The sequence below is a fragment of the Astatotilapia calliptera genome, chromosome 1, assembly GCF_964374335.1.
Source record: "Astatotilapia calliptera chromosome 1, fAstCal68.1, whole genome shotgun sequence".
In the NCBI taxonomy this organism is placed as follows: domain Eukaryota; kingdom Metazoa; phylum Chordata; class Actinopteri; order Cichliformes; family Cichlidae; genus Astatotilapia; species Astatotilapia calliptera.
In genome coordinates, this window is record NC_137422.1 from 1,580,638 (window position 1) to 1,601,078 (window position 20,441).

The window sequence follows — 20,441 nt, forward strand, 5'->3', positions numbered from 1 at the left end:
GGGTCTTTATCTTAAACATAAAGCACCATGAGGCGACTGTTGTTTGGATTTGGTACTGTATAAACAAAATTAAAGTGACAGTCCAAAATAAAGTCATTTTAATGAAATTCTTATTTACTCATTGTGAATAAAGTACAGCAGTACATAACACATTTGATTGATGATTGGTGGTTGATTTATTTAAACTAATATAATCATCCTGCTGCAACCAGGTTTCTGTAAGTCAGAGTAAATCAATTTGTTGATCAATTATTAATTCTTGTACTAACAGAGAGAGCAAACCCCAAGTTAGCAGTTCAGTCAACAGTAAAGCAACATGGAGCGAAGGCGGTGTGCATTTCACTTACTCTTTTGACTGGCCTTACTCTTACTTTGAGGAGAGTAATACTGGGAAAATAATATTGTTTTTCTCACTGAAAGCCATTTCCACTCTGTTTGACTGTTACTTAAGTAGATTAACCTTTGGTTTTATATCTTTTTGTCAGGAAAATACTAGTACAAGACTGAGTTCATATCTTTACTTGTTAAATGTGTATTTTTGACCTGTAGACTTGTAGGATTTGTGGAATAAAGAAACAAACTTACTAGAAATGAAAATGAACGTTTATTTTTGTTCATTTTTTAGTATTTCATACAGCTGACTAGCAATTACACAAGCGTGATTGGGATTAAGTCAACGGACAGGTGAAAAGTATAGACAATGATACATTTTCATTTCTCATTTTAAACAAAGCTATTTCAGGCAAATTTGAAAAGCATAAAATTCAAGCTGCATCAATCTCTCCCATCTCTTGGTTGTCTGTGGAAACAGAAAGAAGATGTTACACATATGTAGTATCTGCACAAAAAAATCACAAACACAGGCTGTAAATTGAGGAGATGTGTTCGTCTGGTGTTCTGGTTTATATGCCTTTCACTCATCCCAGCTACATGCTTCTGACCCTGATCAATTAAAATATATGACATTTCATTGTTTTTTGTTTTAAACCAAATGTTTCCACTAAAGTTATCCTGACAAAGCTTTAATTGGTAAAATAAATGTATAGGAACATGATTTTCTATTATAATGAAGTAAACAAAATTCGAAAACATCCGAGCTTATTTACTTACTTTTTCTAGAACAACTTGTTCCTTTGCACAGGTATGGGCACATTTGAGCCTGTCAAACAACAAACAGAGAGAAATCTTTAAACGCTGCTGCATTTCTTTAAGACACCACATGAACATCTGAGTTTGATGAACAGTTTGATGTACTATATCTATGTTGGTGTTTACTAGTCTCCATGATTGTTCTGTGAAACTAGTGGAGGTAGAAAAGTAAGCCGGGGGCTGAGCAGATAGGTTGAAAGAATTTAAGGTCTTCAGCACACAAAGCAGATAATTAAATAAGCATGCTCTCATGGTTATGATATTCTGAAGCATATTATTATCTATAGACAATAATACCAAACAGAAATTGCTTCCTCTTCCCTCCATTTTGCATCACCCAATGTCAGTTTTGTGTACATATTTGATCTTCAAACACGTTTTACCCCAGTGACGTTGGTTTTTCTGCTTGTTTGTTAACAGGATTCCAGGTTTTTGTGCTTGTCCCAACTTTTTCTATTTCGTTAGCTTCATAGCATAAGTGCCTAAGTCATTGACTTAGTCAAATGACTTAGGCAATTATGCTATGAAGCTAACGATTTATATAATTATTATTTGAGGAGGAGACAGCTTCATAGTACAGTTACATTTTGTTTGAATTTTGAAAACCTCTCAACCTTTAAGCACAAATGGGTGCAGTAGTAGGTTTGGAAACTAAAGGTGGTGCAGAAAAACGGCAAGTAGACTGGCACTTATACAGTGTTTTTGTGCTCTAATTGAGCACTCAAAATTCTTATTAGCCAGTCGCACAAACATTCATGTAAATGCTCTTTCTTATACTTAAGTACCAGACACACATTTGCACAAATTTATCAATAGCGACTCAGAGTTCAGTATCTTGCTCAAGGTCATTTCAAAATACTTCTTGGTGTTGTCTCAGTCTGGAGTATCACTTCCTGTTCTATCTTACAGTGGTATTTTTGCATTGCTTATCTGTGTAGCCAATTTAATTAAAAACTTATAGATAACGTCTTATTTCATAGTGTAATCTTCCTGCGCTTTATCCAAAGCACACTCTGTTGAATCACCCACTAATTATATTTACAGTGTTCAGTCACTGTGTCTTTAGGGATTCGCTAGCTTAGCATTAGCTCTTCACCTGTCTCTCCTACTCTTTCCTGCTCAGATGTTTAGTTACCCCTTGGCCTACTTTACTAATAACTATACTTGTTATAAATGTAGCTTGTTTGTAGCTCCGGAGGCCCCGTCAGTTCTCTTCCATCGGATTTTCCCGAGCAGTTGGGAAAACATGATTGCTGAGTGATGGTGAGGAGGAAGCGTAGTCCTAAATAGAAGCCCCCGGTACACTACCAACCCAACCATGTGTTGAAGCATTTTTCCCCACATGGCGACACACCTGGAACATCTATACATCCATCCATTTTCTTCAGATTCTCTGGGGCCGGGTAGCAACCTAAGCAGAAAAGCCCAGACCTCCCTCTCCCTAGCTCAGGGGTGGGCAACTCCAGGCTTCGAGGGCCGGTGTCCCTGCAGGTTTTAGATGTGTCCTCGAACCAACACAGCTGATTTAAACGGCTAAATTAGCTCCTCAACCTGTCCTGAAGTTCTTCAGAGGCCTGGTAACGAACTAATCATGTGATTCAGGTGTGTTGACCCAAGGTGAGATCTAAAACCTGCAGGGACACCGGCCCTCGTGGACTGAGAATGCCCACCCCTGCCCTAGCTGCCTCCTCCAGCTTGTCCAGGGGAACACCAAGGAGTTCCCATACCACCCAAGAGATATTATCTAGAGTTGGATGTCTCGAGACTGGTCTTGGTCTCGAGACCACTTTTACGTGGTCTTGGTCTCGACTGACTTTGGTCTCGGTCTTGGTCTCGCTGTTTCGGTCTTGCATTCTCAAATCGACATAGTGTTCGGGAGATTTGGAGTCAACCATCAGCGGAGCGGGGGGGTGGCTTACTGGGCTTAAGCCCGGGTCATTTTTTCAGAAGCATGGGGTCTTTTGGAGTGTAATTTGTTAGTTAGATGCCTGACTGACAACTGTATAAAACAAAAACAACACACGAAGCTAGAGATGGACCGATCCGATATTACGTATCGGTATCGGTCCGATACTGACCTAAATTACTGGATCGGATATCGGAGAAAAATAAAAAATGTAATCCGATCCATTAAATATCACGAAAGCACCTCACAAAACTTGCAACACGCCGTAACTCACCTCAGAACGTTAGCACTCGGAGCAGTATGCATCACGTGATAGAGCAGCTGTGGCATGCCGGACCTGTCGGTGGTCTGGATAGCATTTGGAGCTTCGCTAGCAACCCGGCATTTCATCTCCGACAAAGTTATCCCCGAGAGAAGTAAAGCAAGTGTGTAAGTCCATCTCTGAATGTTTGTAAAGCATTCCCACGTTAAGCTTAACAAGCGACTGCCTCTCGCTCTCCGGCTGCTACTTCAATCATGAAACTGATCTGTGATCAGCTGATCGTCTCTCTTGTTTGCTTTTGGCCCACTTTGCACCAGAAAGAGGAAACCAGCGGCTGAACAACAGCAGCACGTTTAAGCTTGATCAGCTGTTGTTAGAATTTATTTAATATTACTTTCTACACCAGGATCTTTTTCTACGTAGCTGACGCTGGTAACTGTGCAGGGGCGGATCTAGCAAAGTTTAGCCAGGGGGGCCGATAGGGCATGAACAGGGAAAAGGGGGCACAAAGACATACTTTTCTTTCTTATTCTCATTTAAAATGTCTAGCTTTTAATAAATAATTATCTGACACCCAAAGTTTTAATTTGATGTAAAATGAATAGAAGTCAATTACTGTATATAGTGACTATTAAGTCTAATATATATACCCTAGTAAGCTATAGTACTTTTTACTTTGGGAAGGTACCATCTGTGCAGTCTGCAATTTTGTTGAAGAAAGATGTTGAATCTATTTAATATTTCTTGAAAAATAATTGATTTCTGTGGATTTTTTTTCACACTGCATCAAATTAAGGTTGATTACGTCGATTAAGCATCATGAGGTGGAGCGTGAGGGGTGGTTCCCTATTTTTTATTTATTTATTTTTGTTGTTGCTGGGAGTTGGAACCCTATTAGTTAGGTTGCTTAATATTTACGCTAAGTACTCTTTAAAATACCAGAATAGGGAGGATGGTGTAGGTCTAAGTTTATTAGATTGATCAGTATTGCTGAACTATGAAATATTTTTTTTGTATACAGGTATAACAGAATAGCTTTAGTGTAGTTGTTGTTTTAAACTTGAGTATGAACTTGCAGACTTGCAAAATGCAGCAAGATATTTTAAAAAACAGTTTTGTTGATTAAAAAACACTATATCGGATTCATATCGGTATCGGCAGATATCCAAATTTATGATATCGGTATCGGTATCGGACATAAAAAAGTGGTATCGTGCCATCTCTACACGAAGCACAGAGCGCACCGTCGTAAATTCCCCCTAATTTTGATATGATCCGAGCTCAGGCACTAGGCGACTGAGCACAGCACACATGTGAGCGAGAAGCTGCTGCCTGCGAGTTTGCTGCAGACAGAGGAGAGCTTAAGTTTGACCAGGTACCAAAGCAAATCATTCATACTGAACTAATAATGTAAATATGACGGTGTATCACAAAAGATTGATATCAAACTGATCACTTGGTTGCGTTACTTGCTCTTCGAGTGAATCAACAAATAGACAAATAAAAAGCCGAACAGCAACGCTGATTTTTTAGAGTCTTAGCTTTCATTTCATATTTTCAGTTGTTTCCCTCCACGGCTAAACAAACCCTCTCAATCGGTTTCAGTTGTGTACTGATGAACACAACAATGGACATGAGGAGCTTCTTTCAAAGAAAAAACTCTGGTAGATGTTATTTTATATATTATGCTTTGGATGTTGTTCAGTATATCTATGCAAAACAAGAGGGATTTCAATACACAGCAGGATATTCACAGTTGAAACCAGATGTTTACACTTTATGGAAAAAACATAAAAACTTTTTTTTACTGTTAAACATCAGTTTAGAGTAAACTTCTGTTTTAGATAAATAAATATTGAAATATCTTTCGAATTAGTTAAATGTCAGAATAAAGAGAGACAGAGCTTCTATTTTTATCACTTTCATCAAATGTAGGAGTACATATACACTAAGTTTATTGTTAATTAATAAGAAAACTGCAGACGATTCCATTCTGAGCTGAAGAAGCTTCTGATTGGTTCGTAGAGTCCATGTGAGTAAACTGGTGGCACAGCTGTGGATGCATATAAGGCAAAACACAGAGCCTGTTTCTGTGACATGGGAACATCAGGAGATGTCAACCAAAACACCAGGAACAGAATTGTGGAGCTCCATAAGTGTGGCTCAGTTTGAATACAATTTGGTGCCATTTACAATTAAGAAATACAGACAGTTTGATGCAGCCCCGACTTTGTTCTGCCTTGCTGCTTAATTAAAAAAATAGTTTAAGGTGTCCTGCATATGTGATTTTTTTTTCCTATATGAAGTCATTCTTTTTTGAACAAAACTCAAAATAGAGCCTGATAATCTTTCAGTCATTTCTACCCTCACCTAATTTCCTTAAATTCCTGTGTGAGAGCTGCTCGGCTCTCACACAGGGGCTCAGCTATGCTCCAATCCCTCCATACTGCGGCCAATCACATGCGAGGATATAGGATAATATCATTATGTGAAAAACAGAGAGGGTGAGAGACGCGACAGTCACGTGGAGCGTGCGTCTGTCCTCTCAGTGAGTAAGATAGTGGACAGCGGTGAGGAGGGCTGTGTGAAAGCAAAAACACATAAATATGCCTGACACCCGTAAACGAAACAGCATCTGGCTGCAGTTTAAAGACTTTTTTTGTCTCGGTCTTTGTCTCATCTTAACTTGGTTATTTCTTGGTCTCGGATTAGGCGGTCTTGACTACAAGTGTAATATTATCTCACCAGTGGGTCTACTCCAGGGCTTGTCCCAGTGGGACATGCCCAGAACACCTCACCCAGGAGGCATCCTTGTCAGATGCCCGAACAACCTCAACTGGCTTCGTCCGATGTGGAGGAGCAGCGGCTCTACTCTGAACCCCTCCCGGATGGCTGAAATCCTCACCCTATCTCTAGGGTAGAGGGCAGCCACCCTTTGGAGGAAGCTCATTTCTGACGCTTGTATCCACAATCTCATTCTTTCGGTCACTACCCAAAGCTCGTGACCACAGGTGAGAGCAGGGACATAAATCCACCAGTAAATCGAGAGCCTCAGACTTGGATGTTCTGACTTCCTGTCTGTTCACACTCTGGTGCTAACCACTCCAAACAAAATCAAACAAAATTGGTGTCAATCAATTGTGCTACATTTCTGCTGGTTTGTGCTACAAAAATTTTCGTTTGTGCCGCTATCATTTTAAAGATATTATCTAAAGTTTTTAGAGAACTCACACATGCACTGATAAACACAGTCCCACCCACATTCCAAGGATTCCCTCTATAAACCACCACTGTGCAATAACTATTTATATGTAAATACTGTCCAATACTGTCCAAGTGCTGCAGAAACTAAAACTCACTTCCTGCAACCTCCATCCGGTCGAAGCAGATGGCTGCCATGACCTCTGTTTACTTGTTTATAAGACAGGAGGGAGGTCTTTACCTTACAATATAAAGTGCTTTGAGGCAACTGTTGTTGTGATTTGACGCTATAAAAATAAAATTGAATTAAACTAATTGAATTTAGAGTGGAGTAGCCAAGAACTGAACCACTGACCTTCCAACTGTTAATCCAGCTTCCTTTTTTCTTTATAAAAAAGGAAAGAAAAAGAAACGAAAAGAAACGAGGTACATACTGCAGGTATAAAGGCGATTCACTCGAAGGATGTCATTGGCACTCATCTCTGTAGCTCTGCCAATGGCTACATTCTCATCGGGTATGGGAACGATGGTTGGCTCCCTGTCTCTTGAGAAGGCAAACCTGGGGTGCAAACACACAGTAGTAAGGCAAATTGTGATTGTAGTCTCAAACAAGTGTCATTATAACAACTACAAAGAGAAGGCTAAAAACATGAAATTATAATATGGGCTTCAGCTTGAGCAATGCAGCAGGGAAAGCTCAGTCAAGAGGATTATCTACCTAATTATTACCTAATTGACTCTGCCAAACAGAGTCCTTATTGCCATTTCAGACATTTAACAGAATGGGATATAAATGTTTCAAGGTTTATCATCTGCCCAAAGGCAAAGTCCTGCACGCCATTATTGTCCATCATGTAGCATTTGCTCGTTAGGCAGCAAGCTAGCACTCTGTGACGAGCTAATGTGGCTTTTGTCTATAAATGTGTGCGTTGTAGGCAGCTGCAATATTATTACTGATAATAAAATTATCATCATTATTATTGTTATTATTATTATTGTTATAGCACTCAATGTGTTAACTGTTTCATCCTCACTGCAGGCATGTCATGTGCCTGCCTGCTTCAAGTCCTCTACCATAATCCCTGTCCCCAAGAAACCTAGGATCACTGGACTAAATGACTACAGACCCGTGGCTCTGACATCTGTGGTCATGAAGTCATTTGAGCGCCTAGTTCTCTCCCATCTCAGGACCCTCACGGCCCCCCTCCTGGACCCCCTGCAGTTTGCATATAGAGCCAACAGGTCTGTAGACGACGCCATCAACATGGCCCTACACTTCATCCTGCAGCATCTGGACTCCCCAGGAACCTACGCCAGGATCCTGTTTGTGGACTTCAGCTCTGCCTTCAACACCATCCTTCCAGACCATCTCCGAGGCAAGCTTTCCCAGATGAATGTGCCTGATCCCATCTGCCGGTGGATCACTGACTTCCTGACGGACAGGAAGCAGCATGTGAGGCTGGGAAAGAATGTCTCGGACTCCCGGACCATCAGCACCGGCTCCCCTCAAGGCTGTGTTCTTTCTCCTCTGCTCTTCTCCCTGTACACCAACTGCTGCACCTCCACCCACCAGTCTGTCAAGCTAATCAAGTTTGCAGATGACACCACCGTTATTGGGCTCATCTCGGACGGGGACGAGTCTGCCTACAGGAGGGAGGTTGAACGTCTGGTGTCCTGGTGCAGCCACAACAACCTGGTGCTGAATGCCCAGAAGACAGTGGAGATTATTGTGGACTTCAGGAAGCACACAGCCCCACTCCCCCCCATCATCCTGACTGACACCCCCATCACCTCTGTGGACTCATTCCGCTTCCTGGGTACCACCATCACCCAGGACCTGAAGTGGGAGCCCACCATCACCTCCGTCATCAAGAAAGCCCAGCAGAGGATGTACTTCCTGAGGCAGCTGAAGAAATTCAACCTGCCAACACGGACGATGATGCAATTCTACACTGCAATCATCGAGTCCATCCTCACCTCCTCCATCACCGTGTGGTACGCTGGAGCCACTATCAGGGACAAACAGAGACTGCAGCGTGTTGTGCGCTCTGCTGAGAAGGTGATTGGCTGCAGACTCCCATCTCTGCAGGACCTGTACATCTCCAGGACACTGCGGCGTGCAGCTCGGATCTCAGCTGACCCTTCTCACCCTGGACACAGTCTGTTTGACCTGCTCCCCTCAGGCAGGAGGCTCCGGTCCATTCGCACCAGAACCTCTCGCCATAAGAACAGTTTCTTCCCCTCTGCTGTGGGACACATGAACAATAACCACATGATTGTCCCCGCCACTAACACATGACCCTACGCTGTGTCACTGCATCATTTCATGTTTGGCACTGATCACCACCTGCACTCATGTATATATCTTTCTACGTAGCACTTTTAATTCTTATTCTCATGTATATCTCATGCACATATCTTTCTTTCTACATAGCACTTTAATTCTTATTGTCTGCACTGAAGCACCGCAGCAATTTCCTAATGTTGTAAACCTCAACATCTGGCAATAAACCCATTCTGATTCTGATTCTGATTCTGATTGGTTACCACAGCTTTATACTGGTTTGAATTACTGGTTTTCTCAATGGCCAGTGTGGTAAGAGAAGTTGATTACAACACACATGTACACAGGATGTAGAAAATTAAAATCTTGAAAATGAAAGGACTGAAAACAGATAAAACTGTGTCAAATAAAACTGTGTTATTATGACATAATTTTTAAATAAATATACATTTGAAGCATGTTCAGGGAGTGAACTGATATCTTACCTTCCATAGTGCATAACAGAGTTGTAGTCATAGGGAGTATCAAGGTTCCTTGTGTTGATTTTCCTAAAGTTATGCTCCATCCCTGTGGGGGTTCAAACAACTCAGTCAATGTTTGTCTCTTACTCCAGGCTGAGCATTAAAATGTCACAAAAGTTCAGTTCACCCTACAGCTGTGTGAGAGCACCTGGGTAACTTTTTTCCTTTGCACAAAAACAAAGAAATCTATTGATTTGTGTCCATGGACACAAGAGCTTTCCAGCTTTAAAGCGAGAGCTCTCCATATGGACATGGGAGGGCTGGGACAGTTGTAAGTCATTTCACCTTGCGCTTCCACATAGTGACTTGTGCATTTATTTTGATGCTACTTTTACACTTAAGAGGTGTGACTTCTTTTGCTGCTGACTTCCATTTTGAATAATGTTTGCCTATGTTAACCCTTTCACGCATGGTGGTTGCTACAGTTTACAGCTATTTAAAGGCTGTGTTCTTGTATTTGTGTCACTGCTGATGGTATACTTGCAAAATAAACCATTACACACTGATGTGTCACACCCACTGGTCGTTTAATGTTACAATAGATGTATGAAATGTTTCATTGTAATTTTATTATTTAACCCTGTCATGCATGAATTATGACAAACTCAATCAGGATTTATTTGTATTCATCTTTTCATGCCTAAAGATGAATACAAATACTTAAGAAAATAAATCCTGATTGAGTTTGTCATAATTCATGCATGACAGGGTTAATATACAAAAACTACTCAGGTTTGGACAATAAAATTACTTGGTTAACTTTAATACTTTTTGTTAATATTCAATTCAATTTTATTTATACAGCACCAAAGCATAACAAGGCACTTTATATTGAAAGGTAGACCCTCCAATAATACATACAGAGAAAAACCCAACAATCATATGACCCCCTTTGAGCAAGCACTCTGGCGACAGTGGCTCAGGGAGGGGCGCCATCCGCCGTGACAGGTTGGGGTGAGTGAAGGAATGCAGGTCAAAAGACTAATATACAACACATATCCATCCATCCATTCGCGTCCACTTATCCTTTTCAGGGTCGCGGGGGGCGCTGGAGCCTATCCCAGCTGTCATAGGGCGAGAGGCGGGGTACACCCTGGACAGGTCGCCAGTCTGTCGCAGGGCCAACACACAGGGACAGACAACCATTCGCACTCACATTCACACCTATGGGCAATTTGGATTAACCAATTAACCTATCCCCACAAGCTGCATGTCTTTGGACGGTGGGAGGAAGCCGGAGTACCCGGAGAGAACCCACGCAAACACGGGGAGAACATGCAAACTCCACACAGAAAGACCCCGGCCTGATGGTGGAATTGAACTCAGGAGCTTCTTGCTCTGCGGCAGCAGTGCTAACCATCGTGCCACCGTGCTGCACACACATATACATACATCTTTTTTTGAAAAGCACAGAGGAACAAAACATTCTTCCAATTCAAATAGATTAGTCTCAAACTTATAAATAAATTTAATAAATAAATAAAAGAATTCCACAGACAGATTTGATTATTGTGAATGTTTCACATTTTGCCCTACATTGTTTGTACTTTGGGTTGTTTGAAATATTCTAAAAAAACATGATTATTGCTCTACTGTTGGTAAATGAACTGTCATTTATGTAGAAGTTTTTTTTGTCATCCTGACCACTTAAAGATTTTTTCTGACTGTTGTTTCTGGCTGTTGTTTGTCATGTGACCCACCTGGGATGACGTTCTCTAGCAAGATGCGTACATGTTGGTCTCTGTCTGAACGCGTCTGTTCATGGTCGAAGCCCAGGGCATGGAGCACCTCGTGTTGGACTATCTGGTGGAAAACACAGCCCTGGCGACTCAGTGACACTATCTGGCCACCCCCACGACGCCCAACAAAAGAGTAACACCTGAAAAAGAGCGGTAAATAAAAATTTTATGACAAACCAGTAAAACAGCTTCCTCACTCAGAACATCCTGCGTTAGATGAAAAGTGTGCCTGTAGAATTCAAGTATAAATGCCTACTTTGTGTTGGACTTACCCATCACGAGACTGAATGTCCAGAAAGTCTCTTTCTCTGCTCTGGGGCCTAAAGCTGACGCACGTGGCTGCTTCAAATGACCTCAGACCTTGCTCGATGACGTTACGTTCCCTGCGGGCTTCACAGAAAAACATGTATTGTGGTTCTAGTTTGTTGTGGCATTATATTCAACTAAGACTGAGCACAATGCTGCTACTCCTGAGTAACTGCTTACTACTTACACTGGCCTATAAATCAATCAAATCTATGTTACTGCCTCAAAATCAGCTGATGTTTTTGTACAACTTTAATGAATTTATAGAAAGCATAAAATATTCTTCATTATGTTGGCTTGAAGCTTGTAAAGATTGGTCATAACATTGAACTGCTCCCCCCCAGTATCTTTGATGTGGCATAGCTAACAGAAATTTTCAGGGTAAAATACATCTGTCCCATTTTATCTACATAGCTTAACTATAACTAACTTTGAGTGTTATTATATTGGGATATATCATAGGTTCAATAACAAGACACCCCCAGTGTAATGTCTGTGGCACTCTGGATGCTTTGTCAGGTAATTCCCTGGAGAAAACTTGTCAAACTTGCCAAAAAAAATAAATAAATTTTTTTTGATTGTGACACTGGAAGAAGGTGTAAATTTTATTTGTAGTTTCCTCTAACTAGTTCCTGCACTTTTGAATTAAAGAGCGCCTCTTGGGTTGGATTGAGCCAAAAGCACAATGGAAGGAAAAAGGCATTAAAACCGAGAAAACAGCAATTTTATCTGCAACATTAAGGTCTTCAAAATTGCGACTGAATATCTTGTATCAGTCTCCATGCTAAGCTTTGGCAAAGCTTTATATATAATTTTATATTACATCTATCTGATACAGATTGATGTATATTTAGGTTGTTTTTTTTTATATATCGGAGGAAATTTATGTGTAACTGACTAATTCCTTTTTTAATAAACTGTCCTTTTCAGTTTCCTTGGTAGTATTTTTAAACTCTTTGTATTCTCTGTACACAAAAACCTTTCTGTATGTCATTAAAATACTTGTTTAGTGTTTAGTCTTTTGACCAAACAGCTGTATTTGAAGCCCTGAGATGAGAACCCGTTGATTTCTCTTTGTATTTAGAGGACACTAAAATGTGGAATCTCAGAGGGAAAAGGTTTGGGAAGCAGCTTTGCCCACTAATGGAAAAACAAACAAACCCCAAAACAAACCCTACAGACGGAGAAAATCATTCTAATAGTTTTCAGTTAAACCTGAAAAATTAGCAGAAAGCTCAATAAAAAGGAATGTTTCCATGTATCTAGACTTACAGTACTGGTCGGAGATTCGATAAGGTACAACAACTCTGCCATTGTTTTTAGGCCACAAACAGCCTCGAGCCGTACACGGATCAGCGTTCTGTAGACCTGTTGGCACTGCTATGTCTCCAAATATGACCAGAGGTTCATCCAAGTTCTTTCCTGTAAAGTATGGAAAGAAAAACATATTTTCCGTGTACTTTCGATGGTTTCATTAACACATCAACTCAGTTTTTAAGGTTAGCCCCTGGATGTTGTTACTAAAGCTGTATATTTACTACTGATGAATAGGAACTGAAGTGAAGTTGAACATACCAAGATTAGCATTAGCCTTCTCCAGCAGTGTCGAGATACTGAAATCATCACCCTCAGTGTTGTTTCCTGTTCAATATGAAGCACATATGTTTGACTGTTCTATAAGGACAAGGTCACATGTTACAACATCACAAAGACATGTCAAGGAGTCAGGCAAATCCAATATGGACCAATTATAATAAATAAATAAATGAATACAAATCAACATGAATAAGAGCATATCTCATAGTGTGATGACATACAAGTGCTAAATGTAAAAAATAGCAAAGTCTTACCGGAGTTTTCAACACTTTTTTTAAAAGGTGCCTGTAATAAGATAAAAGGGTTTATAAGGACTAGTATTTGATTTGTTTGCAAGTTCAAAAATGCTTGAAGATTAAAATTGCAAATTCCAATTTATACAATAAATTAATAAAATGAAAAACAGAAGTATTCTCTTTGTGTTCTTATGTTTTGTTTTGAAGAAAGCTTGTATTCCATTTTAACAAAATAAAACATCTTGGTCAAATCAGAGAGGAAATCTACGTCTGCATACTTAACTACAACGCTTACCTCTATAACAAAAGTGTGGGCGAAGCACAAGAACACGCTGAGCACAGCCGCCTGGAGGATCATGGCTGGTTACTGAAGAAGAGCAGCCGACTGAGAAAATACCTGCTGAAAACACAAGTGTTCGGCTTATATAGTTAGAAAGGCCAGCTGAATTCTGTCCTAATATGGCATGCTGTTCAACCAGTACTCATTACTCAACTGAAAATGACAGTTGTTACTTAAACACGTCTGTTTCAACATATTATGAAATTAGACAAAAAGGCTGTTGCTGTCTTTATATTATGTCACAGTCCAAATATTATAGTTACCATCAATGTATTTAAATCTGTCAAACATGGTGGAGGAGTGTTATGGCACAGGCATGTATGTGCGGCTGTTAGTGGCACGGGGTCAGTGTTCACTGAAGATGTGGTTGCTGATAGAAGTTATAGGGTGAATTCTTAAGTTTACAGCCTTATACTCTGCTAACATTTAGCCAACTGCTTCAAAACTCTCCTAGTGACTAACCAGAGCATGCTGTTCATTTTCTGAAGATGAAATTGGAACAGCCTGAAGACAATCTCAGGACAAAAACCAACCTCCCAGGCTGCAGGAGACTTGGGGTGGGTGAATGACCTAAATAAATATTTTAATAGGTTTGATCAAACGCCCACCACAGCATCGTCCCCCCTGCTGCAATCTCCTTCATCTTCAGGGACCGCCTGTCCTTCATCTCAGGACTTCACACCTCTCAGCTCCCAGCCATCACACCCACCCCAGGCTTCTGTGGACTCCAACATACACACCCCTCCCCCAAAATCCACTCTTTCTATCTCAGCACTTCAAGTGAGGAATGAGCTTCGCAAGATCAAGGTGCAGAAGGCTGCAGGTCCAGATGGCGTCAGCTCCAGGCTCCTGAGATGCTGTGCAGATGAACTGTGTGGCATCCTAGGATATCTGTTCAACCTGAGCCTGTCACTGGGGAAAGTACCACAGCTGTGGAAGACCTCCTGTGGTACCGCTACCAAAGACCTCCCGTCCCAAGGACCTCAGCAGCTACAGGCCGGTAGCCCTGACATCGCATCTGATGAAGACCCTCGAGAGGTTGGTTCTAAACCATCTGCGCTCCCTGGTGAGGTCTTCATTGGATCCGCTGCAGTTTGCTTACCAGCCTGGCATCGGGGTGGAGGACGCCATCATCTACCTCCTGCACCGAGCTCTGACTCACCTGGAGAAGCCTGGAAGCTCTGTGAGGATCATGTTCTTTGATTTCTCCAGTGCTTTCAACACCATCCAGCCACGACTTCTGAGAGACAGGCTGGAGCTATTGGGAGTGGACCACCACATGTCCCAGTGGATACTGGACTACCTCACAGGACGTCCACAGTATGTGAACATCCAGGGAGTGGACATTGAGATAGTGGACTCTTATAGGTACCTGGGTGTTCACCTGAGTAATAAACTGGACTGGAGTCACAACACTGATGCTCTTTACAGGAAGGGTCAGAGCAGACGCTACCTGCTGAGGCGGCTGAGGTCATTTGGAGTCCAGGGAGCGCTTTTAAAGACCTTCTATGACTCTGTGGTGGCATCTGTCATTTTTTACAGTGTGGTTTGTTGGAGCAGCAGTTTATCTGCAGCTGAGAGGAAGAGGTTGGATAAACTCATGAGGAAGGCCAGCTGTGTTCTGGGATGCACCCTGGACCCAGTGCAGGTGGTGGGAGACAGAAGGACTGTGGCCAAAATAGCATCTCTGATGGACAGAGTCTCCCAGCCCATGCATGTAGATGTTGCTGCAGAGCTGCTTCAGTGACAGACTGCTGCATCCTCGATGCATGAAGGAGCGTTTCTGCAGCTCCTTCCTCCCTGCAGCTGTCAGACTGTACAATCAGAACTGCTCCCAACAAACACAGATGTTCACATCTGCGCTGTAACTGCAATAAGTTAATTAACCGATTCGCAGTACAACCTGGTTTGCCTCTTATCTGTAGTTATTTTTATTTTATTTAATAACTGTACAGTACTCTCTGTATATAGTAACCACTGTCCTTAATGTAAATATGCAAGAAAAATTGTGTATGTTTCTGTCCTGTGTCCTGTTTGTTTGTATATGTGTCTTTTTGGCCGCTGTTACAACCAAATTTCCCCTTGTGGGACAATTAAAGGATTATTCTATTCTGTTCTATTCTAAATTGGAGGTGTCTGCAATAAAGGCACTGACATTTTCATTGGAGTAATGAAAAAAAATCAGATTTTTCCTGTTGCTTTTGAGTCTCTGCTCATTTCAGAGACTGCCATTCCTAAACAGTCAACGCAAATGTTTTGTTAAACCCCTTAAATTAAAGTCTTTGCTTCAGTCACATCTTGATTGTTTAATTTAAACTACAAAGTGGTGATGTACTGAGGTATAAGTACAAAAACTGCCCACTGATGAAATTCTTCTGAGGGCAAAACTTGCAAAAGCCAATTTTGTGTTTATATACTTCTCCAAATTGTGGGCACAATTGCATTGTGTCCTGTTTACACATAGTTTTGCAAAAGCAGAAGCAGTGAATATGAGAAAACAGCCATTGCATGCACTACGAATCAGTACACTAAAAAAAAAAAAGATCCTTTGAATTAATTAAATTTTATCCTGCCACCATATTTCCATCTAAAATTTTAAGTTTGCTGCAGGTGTCTCGATTAGTTCAATGAACATGGCATTAACATGGCACGCTCACCAGTTAAATTTCATTTGGTTATGTAGCTTTAATTTATTAACCTTTCATTGAGTCCAAATATTTGGTTTTAGAAAATCTGTCAAGATTTGTGTTAATTTACTGAGCATCAGTGAAAAATACATCAAAGCGAAAACTATATCAACTATTATGTACTTTGTGTCAGTGTCAGTCTTATTAAATGAATTATTAAACAGAAAACATGATGAATATCAATGTTGTTTCGATTATATTCCTTTACTTAGATATCAAAGTTTACCAAAGATAAAGTGCATTATTAATACATCCAAAGAAAAGTAACATTTCTTCTGCAATTGTCCAACATTGTTGTTCGAACTAGTTCTTCCTCTTTCAACCCATTTCTTCAGTTGCTGGTACACCCCACAAACCACAGAATTAACTAAGAGTCATTTTGTGCTGAGGATGTTCAGCACTGTCTTAGATTTGTATCATTGTATGCTGGTAAAGCAACACTCCTGGCTGTTTCCATTACTGCTGTCTGTGGAGGGGTGAATTTAAGTGCTAAAAGGGGTGAATCAGGATTTGTTAACATGAATATTTCACAGTTCATGAGCACACAAAAACTAGAAAAATGTTGCGTTAGTAAAAGTCACCACATGTAGTATTTTACTCTCCGTTTGGAAAACTTTGTTGAAGCAACCAGTTAAAATCAATATTTGACTCAGTGTCCCACTAAATCTGTTTTAAGCAACACGTAAACGCTAATTTTATTTTTCCTTAACGTCTGCATCATTGCTATACTTTTTTGAATGTTATAAAAATCCCAAGTTAGCCACTTTTATACATAAGCATTTCACGCAGTACTGAAAAATGAAATACATTCATTTTTTACAGCCAATTAAAAAATACAGTTTAAAAATAACTGATGTTTTTATATTTTTTATAACATATTTAATATACCCCAGGCCCAGATGGGCTGCCGACAGAAATTTATAGGGAATTTAAAACTAAACTGCTGTCCCCTCTTTTTGACATGTTTTCGGATTCATTTGAAAAGGGAATCCTTCCGGTCTCATTAAGAGGAGCCCTGATAACTTTACTGCCCAAACCTGGTAAACCGTGCAATAAATGTGGTAACCTAAGACCGATAAGTCTCCTTAATGTGGATCTAAAGATACTTTGCAAAATTTTGGCTCGAAGACTGGAGAGATTTTTACCTGATCTAATTACCTGTGATCAGAATGGGTTTATTGCGGGCAGGCAGGGATTTCATAATGTGAGGAGAGTGTTGGATATTCTTCATAGTCAGGAGGGAAAACCGGACACTGCTCTACTATCATTAGATGCCGAAAAGGCCTTTGATAGAGTTGAGTGGCCCTATTTATTTGAAATATTAAAAAGATTTGGCTGTGGGGATCATTTCTGTCGGTGGATTAGACTTTTATATAATGAGCCATATGCTGAAATACTGACAAATGGAATTATATCTAAACCATTTGAAATCAAACGGGGCCGTAGACAAGGGTGCCCTTTGTCCCCTTTATTGTTTATTTTAGCAATCGAACCGTTTGCCATTGTGGTGCGGTCCCATAAGAGCATAACTGGTCTATCAGTAAACCAACAGGAACACAGAATTGCTTTATTTGCAGATGATGTTATTCTCTTCTTGGAAAAGCTGAAGGAGTCTATCCCAGCCTTGTTGGATCTACTACACGTATTTGGACGGATTTCAGGATATAAAGTGAACAAAGAAAAATCTTCACTAATGATACTTAACTCAGAAGAGAGAGAGGGTGCTGGAAATGCTTTCCAATTCAAAATGGTAGACTGTTTTACCTATCTGGGGATTAAGATAGTGCCATGTTTGAGAGATATTGTTGGAGCTAACTACACCCCTATGGTAGACTCAATCACCTCATCCCTAGATAGATGGAAGCCCTTGCCCTTGTCACTTATAGCGAGAATTAATGTTCTTAAGTTAAACATAATGCCCAAACTTTTGTACCTGTTCCAGAACATCCCATTGTCACCCCCTGCTAACTTATTTTCACACCTGAAGACAATTTTTGTACGTTTTTTGTGGAATGATAGACGACCAAGGCTTCGTTTATCACTCTTGTACTTACCGTATGAAAGAGGAGGCCTCAAATGTCCCAATCCACTTTGGTATTATTGGGCAGCCCAATTGAGGACTATGATGTATTATTTTACAGATAAATCCCCCCCGCCTTGGACAAACATGGAAAACAGTTCAGTACCTCTTCCCCTTCCCCAGTACCTATACTCAGCAAAAGTCAAAATGTTGAAAAAAAAGACAAAAAATCCTATAGTCAGAAATATGATTATGATCTGGTATCAGGTTAAAAAGTACCTGGGTGAACCCACCTCTTTCGCACGCTTTAGCCCAATATGGGGTAATCAATTTTTCCCTCCAGGCAGAGCAGACCCTGGTTTTAGGAAGTGGGCTGACAAAGGCTTAAAGACAATAGGGGATCTCGTGGGATCAGAGGGTGAGATTTTGATGTCATTTGAGGAGTTGATTTCCAAGTATGATATCCCATGCAAACACCGATTTAAATATCTACAAGTGAGAAACTTTATTAGATCATCTCAAAATCAGTGTTTGTCAATCCCTCCGTTTTCCACTTTGGAAACAGAAATGAAAAGAGATTGCTTTGGAAAGGGAATAATCTCCAAATTATATAATATGTTAGTAGGGGGTTCCCCTGAATCTTCTTTAGGAAAACTTAATGCCTGGAGGGAAGATTTACAGGAGGACTTATCCTCCGAAGACTGGGAGGAGGCATGTGCTGAAGCACAAACACAAACTACCAATACTCGTCTCAAAGTATTGCAATATAATTGGCTAATGAGGACGTCTGTGACTCCAGAAAAGCTTAATAAGTATAATGGTGATATCCCAGACTTGTGTTTCAGGTGTGGAGAGGAGAAAGGGACGTTTTTCCACTGTGTCTGGCAATGCAATAAAGTACAACGGTTTTGGAAAGAGATTAAACAAGCTCTGGATATTATATTGGGTACACAACTAGCTCTTGACCCTAAACTTTTTATTTTAGGGTTATTTCCTGATGGACATCTTATGTCTAGAAAGGTAATTACCGCCCTGGACTTATGTCTACTGCTGGCAAAAAGAGTCATAGCACTCTCATGGAGGGAGACCAGTAAACCAAAATACATTAACTGGATTAAGGAATTGTCCACAACTTTGCCTATGGAAAAAATTACTTACATTATCAAGGGGAAACTACCACTTTTTCAAAACATCTGGGGTCCCTTTATGCAATACATGGGAAATGTGGATCTTGGCAGTATGGTGGATGGGGCAGATGGGGTGTAAATGTTGGTGGTCCTCTGCAGTTTCCTAAATTAATCTCTTTTATACTTGATCTTTAATGCTGTGTGAATTGTACATTTGAGTTTGTAACTTTGAACCATGCACAATAGTGTACCTGAGTTGATGTTGAGCAACCCTTGGAAATAGAGAAGCTTATTATTATTATTATTATTATTATTATTATTTTTTTTTTTTTTTTTTGGGGGGGGGGGGGGTTGTGTTTTCTTTTTCCTTTGTTTGACTAAGTTATTATTTACAGGTCATATAGTTCGTACTTCCACTTAACTGTTGCTCTCTAACACCTTATAAGTGTCTGATTTGCAAGGGAGGGCGATTGACTGTTATACAATAATTTAGCTGCCCTGGATGTCTCCTTTGCTGTGGAAGTACTCCAATTTCTGTATGTAATTCTGAAACGCAATAAAGATATTGTTGGAAAAAAACCAAAAAAAACCAAACATATTTAATATAAATTAAAAACTAAGACGCATAATTGGGTTTGTGAAATCCCATTTCTAAACCTTTAGATTAACATTTGCAGCTTTGGTGTTTTGAGTCTGGCTGTAACTGCACACTCATTTGCTAAAATCTTGTTAATCACCTGTCATTAGCCAATGATATCCCAGATTATCCTGTTTTCTGCAACATTTTCTGCTGCACTTAATTTCAGTCCAAGGGATTCCTTCCGTTGAATCTATTAAAAATGCCAAAAATAACAGTTTGACAGCATAAAGTTGTATTTTTGCTCCAACAAAGAGCTTTTAGCTGAAAACCTGGTACATCTCAGTGTGCAGTGTGTTCTTAAAAAATCAAAGGAAACTGAACAAGTGGAGGATATATGTGCTATAGTTTACAGCAGATACTGTTCATCTGCTGTAAACTATCTACAGCAGATGAACAGTATCTCAAAGTCATGTCATTGCCCTTCAGC

General features: G+C 40.3%; 1 protein-coding gene across 3 annotated transcripts; it reads right to left on the reverse strand.

The window, feature by feature from the left end:
• Positions 1 to 585: 585 nt before the first annotated feature.
• On the reverse strand, positions 586 to 13,701 carry LOC145426136 (hatching enzyme 1.2-like). 3 transcript variants are annotated; one of them, XM_080299689.1, is made up of 10 exons: positions 13,496 to 13,701; positions 13,219 to 13,249; positions 12,944 to 13,009; positions 12,641 to 12,790; positions 11,335 to 11,452; positions 11,024 to 11,202; positions 9,288 to 9,369; positions 6,953 to 7,077; positions 1,111 to 1,159; positions 586 to 799 (listed from the first exon to the last, which is right to left on the reverse strand). In XM_080299689.1, the coding sequence occupies exons 1-9, from the start codon at positions 13,556 to 13,558 to the stop codon at positions 1,116 to 1,118; spliced, it is 858 nt and encodes a 285-aa protein (XP_080155815.1). In that variant the 5' UTR covers positions 13,559 to 13,701; the 3' UTR covers positions 586 to 799; positions 1,111 to 1,115. The 3 variants fall into 3 exon arrangements, with proteins under 3 accessions (XP_080155815.1, XP_080155868.1, XP_080155897.1); XM_080299742.1 differs by having other exon boundaries at positions 586 to 838; positions 13,496 to 13,621; XM_080299771.1 differs by lacking the exons at positions 586 to 799; positions 1,111 to 1,159; positions 6,953 to 7,077 and adding an exon at positions 8,625 to 8,764 and having other exon boundaries at positions 13,496 to 13,621.
• Between the last annotated feature and the right edge of the window lie 6,740 nt (positions 13,702 to 20,441).

What these genes read in the sequence shown, in the direction of transcription:
- LOC145426136 (XM_080299689.1), bottom strand. Translation starts at nt 13,558, where the DNA reads ATGATCCTCCAGGCGGCTGTGCTCAGCGTGTTCTTGTGCTTCGCCCAC. An exon ending in AAAAAGTGTTGAAAACTCCG is followed by an intron (nt 13,010 to 13,218) that starts GTAAGACTTTGC and finishes CATATTGAACAG; the next exon opens with GAAACAACACTGAGGGTGAT. An exon ending in TCGAATCTCCGACCAGTACT is followed by an intron (nt 11,453 to 12,640) that starts GTAAGTCTAGAT and finishes TTTTCTGTGAAG; the next exon opens with CCCGCAGGGAACGTAACGTC.